The sequence below is a fragment of the Cynara cardunculus genome (assembly GCF_001531365.2).
Source record: "Cynara cardunculus var. scolymus isolate 2C chromosome LG 10, CcrdV1, whole genome shotgun sequence".
Taxonomy (NCBI): domain Eukaryota; kingdom Viridiplantae; phylum Streptophyta; class Magnoliopsida; order Asterales; family Asteraceae; genus Cynara; species Cynara cardunculus.
In genome coordinates, this window is record NC_037537.1 from 11382578 (window position 1) to 11387333 (window position 4756).

A 4756-nucleotide genomic window follows, 5' to 3' on the forward strand; every position below is an offset into this window, starting at 1 on the left:
AATGGGTTGTCAATTGTTGGGCAAACGTCAGGACTTGTATTTATAAACGAAATTGAGATGTATTTGTGTTAGAAATGGGTTGTCAATTGTTGGGCTAACGTTAGGACTTGTATTTATAAAAGAAATTGAGGTGTATTTTGTGTTACAAATTGGTTGCCAATTGTTGTACAAACGTTAGGAGTTGTATTTATAAACGAAATTGAGGTCTATTTTGTGTTAGAAATGGGTTGCCAATTGTTGGGCAAACATTAAGGCTTTTATTTATAAACGAAATTGAGGTCTATTTTGTGTTAGAAATGGGTTGCCAATTGTTGGGCAAACGTTAGGACTTATATTTATAATTTTATATATAACAACTAATTAAACTGACACATAATTTTTTAAATAGCTATGTCGACTAATGTTGATAGAGGATGGATGTATAAACGAATAAATAAGAACGAGACTATAAATCCAGTTTTCCAAGTCGAAATAGTTGGATTTTTAGATTTTGCTTTCTCTAATGAGAGATCTACGGCAAGATGTCATTGTAAGAAATGTCAACTTCAAAAGTTTAAAAATAGAGACGAGATTCATATAGACTTGTTAAGAAAAGGATTCATGATCAATTATAGTCATTGGTATGCACACAGTGAATTAGAACCCGAACTTCAACAACAACAACAACAACAAATAATAGTGGACAAAGATTATAATGAGTTTGATGGTGTTGAACAAATGGAGATGGATCAAAATGTTCTCGGTACATCAAGTACGTAGGACGAGTAAGAACCAAATCAACACGCATAGCGTTTCTATGATATGTTATGAATTGCAGACGAGCCGTTGTGGGAGGGATGCTAGAGATTTTCAAAGTTACAGGCAGCGGCAAGGTTTTTGAATTAGAAGGCAGATTGCAATGTACCAGAGACAACCTTCAATCATAACCTTTCTATGGTAAAAGAAATGTTACCTGACGGTGAACAACTGGTTGGTAGGTTTTACGAGACAAAGAAGATGTTGAAGGAGCTTGGTCTTCTGAAAGAAAAGATACATGCTTGCAAGAACCATTGCATGCTATTTTATAAGAAATATGCTAATCATAACAGTTGTCTAATATGTGGGGAGTCTCATTACAAGACAACCGAACGAAACAATAAGGTGTCTAATTTGGTGTTGACATATTTGCCAATTACACCAAAATTACAACGGTGGTATTTGTGTAAGAAAATAGTGTAACAACCCACATATTCTATATACCGATAATCCACATACAAATACTCATAACATAGAACGTAATATCGTTTATAAAACATGTGCTAAACAAAAAGTCTCTTGAATACATTTATGAGCAACTAAATGTCATTCATTCTAAACTTTTCCCTTGCCTTTATTTTGCGAGGTATGATGACCTGCAAAACAGGTTAGTCCAACAACTAAGCGTTAGACCTAAAAGGTCTAGTGAGTGTATAAATCTCAAACAAATAACATACTTTTCAAACAATCAGTTCAAAATCAAACCTGTTCAGATACATATACTTATTTATTTCTCTCGCGGTTACACCGCCATTTCATCTCTCTCGCGGTTACACCGCCATTTCATTCCTCTCGTGATTACACCGCCATTTCATCTCTCTCGCGGTTACACCGCCATTACATCTCTCTCTCGCGATTACACCGCCATTACAGCTCTCTCGCGGTTACACCGCCATTTCATCTCTCTCCTTAATTATATCAAAAAAATTCTAACACATTATCCGGATTTGAAGTCCGGTCAACCTTGTTCGGATATGAAGTCCGGACAAACACTTAGAATATCAAGAGGGTTACATCGACCACGCCTTGGGTGGTTTAGCTTTAAGCCGGTTAACACATGAGCGATTTAAAGAGAATCCACCTGTCCCTTGAGCGGTTTAAAAACATATCCGTTCAACACTTGAGCGGTTTAGGTAGATATCCGGTCATAACTTGAGCAGTTTAAGAAAATATCCGGTCAACACTTGGGCGGTTTAAGGAAATATCCGGTCACCTCTTAACCGGTTTAAGGAGAACTCCGGACACTCCTTGTCCGGTTTAAGGACTTAACCAAATATTTATGAAATGCAGTTCATAAATAGCAAATTCTAGCTGTAAAAGAAGTAATAACCAATACTTTAAAGCAATATACACTCACCTTAAAACCAAATGTCCTTGTTTTTGAATTTTTTTTCCTTCCTCAGCCAAATCTAGACGTCAAGTAAGAATTTTCCTCAATATCAAGTGTGTGTAAATTTTCTTTCTAAAACCTCAATTACTATTTATAGTAAATGGAATTGTGAGAGCTGGCAATCAGCCGACCTCCCTTCTCCTAACAAACTATATAATAAATTAAGTACACCCACACACACACAGTCTTACACAAATATATATATATATACATATATATATATATATACATATATGTATATATATATATATATATTCCAAAATCTTAAATTAAAACTTGTAACCCGAATATTACAACATTCCCTCCTTAAAAGAATTTCGTCCCGGAATTCCATTTAAGCAAAAAGGTAAGGATACTTCATCTGCATCTCAGACTCTGATTCCCATGTGGCGTCTGGTCCTTTGTGATAACGCCACTGAATCTTCACTAACCCAACCTCTTTGTTTCGTAATTTCTTCACCTTGTAGTCAGTAATCTGTTCAGGGGTTTCTTCATAGCATAACTTTTCATCTAYCTTAATTTCAGGTAATGGTACTGCCACATCTGGACTTATTAGACACTTCCTCAAATTCGACACATGAAATGTGTCATGGATCCCACTTAGCTCTAAAGGAAGTTCTAACTTATAAGCCACTTCCCCAACTCTTCCAGTGATAAGGAATGGTTCAACATATCTTGGACTTAACTTCCCTCTTTTTCCAAAACGTACCATTCCGTTCCAAGGTGATACTTTTAACATCACTCTATCACCCACTTGAAACTCAATCGGCTTCCGATGTTTATCTGCATAACTTCTTTGTCTATCTTGTGCCGCTTTCATTCGTTTCCGTATTACTCCAATTTTATATGCAGTTTGCTTAACTAACTCAAGCCCGGCCAACTGTTTTTCACCTATTTCATTCCAACACAATGGAGTTCGACATTTTCGTCCATACAGAACCTCGAAAGGTGCTGCCTGAATACTTGAATGGTAACTATTGTTGTATGCAAATTCCACCAGAGCCAAATGACTAACCCATGACCCTCCAAAATCAATGACACATGCTCTTAGCATATCTTCTAAAGTTTGGATGGTTCGTTCACTTTGTCCATCAGTTTGAGGATGATAAGTTGTACTTAACTTAATATGAGAACCCATTTCTCTTTGGAAACTCTTCCAAAACATGGATGTGAACCGACTATCCCTATCAGAAACAATTGATAGAGGAACACCATGTCATGTCACTACCTCATCAATGTATAGTTTTGCCAATCTCTCCATTGAATATGACTCTTTGATAGGTAAGAGGTGAGCAGATTTAGACAACCGATCTACTATTACCCATATAGCATCATAACCTTTTGATGTTCTCGGTAATTTGGTTATGAAATCCATAGTGATGTGATCCCACTTCCACACTGGAATTTCTAAAGATTGTAACTTACCGTAAGGGCGTTGGTGTTCAATCTTTACCTGAAGACATGTTAGACATTTCTCAACATGTTTAGCTATATCTTTCTTCATACCTGGCCACCGATAATGTTGCTTTAAATCCCGATACATTTTATTTGTACCTGGATGAATTGCAAAACGTGACTTATGAGCCTCACCCAAGATATGTTTCCTAAGATCACCATAACATGGTACCCAATTTCTATTTTTGAAATTTCAAAAATTCTCTGTCATCTTTTACTAGATCATATATTAATCCATCTAGTCTCTCTTGTTTAACCTTATCCTTCTTCATTGCCTTGTGCTGATATTCTTGCAATTCTTCCTAAATACTTGGTAATAACTCAACCCGTAGAGCTATAGCTTTGATAGTTCCACTCTTCTCTTGTCGACTTAGCGCATCGGCCACTACGTTTGCTTTTCCTGGGTGATACAAAATTTCACAATCATAGTAACTTACCAATTCCAACCATCTTCTCTGACGCATATTCAGGTCTTTCTGATGGAACAGATGTTGCAAGCTCTTATGATCTGTGAAGATTTGACATTTCGTTCCATACAAATAATGTCTCCATATCTTCAAAGCAAACACTGCTGCCGCCAATTCCATATCGTGAGTAGGATACTGCCTTTCATGATCTTTTAACTGTCTAGAAGCATAAGCTATTACCTTTCCACGTTGCAATAGTACACAACCCAAACCCATCTTTGACACGTCACTATAAACTACAAAATCTTCCATTCCATCTAGTAAAGATAGAATTGGTGCACTGCATAACTTATCCTTCAATATCTGAAAAGCCTGAGCTTGTGCTTCATCCCACTCATATTTCACATTCTTTTTGGTCAACTTCGTTAATGGAGTAGCTATACGAGAGAAATCCTGTATAAATTTACGATAATACCCAGCCAATCCAAGAAAACTTCTGATTTCAGTTGGAGTCTTTGGAGCTTCCCATTTTTCAATGGCTTCAATCTTCAAAGGATCCACTTTGATGCCTTCTTTTGAGATAACATGCCCTAAAAATTAGACTTCTCGTAGCCAAAATTCACATTTTGACATCTTGGCATACAGTTTCTCTTGTTTCAACAATTCCAGAAGTAATCTCAAATGATGTGCATGTTCTTCTTCTGACCGA

The 4756-nt window shown here is 36.6% G+C and overlaps 1 protein-coding gene across 1 annotated transcript in view; it reads right to left on the reverse strand.

Moving 5' to 3' along the window:
* Positions 1–1171: 1171 nt before the first annotated feature.
* Positions 1172–4756, reverse strand: part of LOC112519988 (putative F-box/LRR-repeat protein At5g02930) — a 13156-nt gene continuing 9571 nt past the window's right edge. Inside the window, exons 3-4 of the mRNA XM_025128293.1 lie at positions 3859–3906; positions 1172–1231 (exon numbers count right to left, since the gene is read on the reverse strand). Of these exons, the coding sequence (XP_024984061.1) occupies positions 1172–1231; positions 3859–3906 (108 nt within the window). The remainder of the gene's footprint in view (positions 1232–3858; positions 3907–4756) is intronic.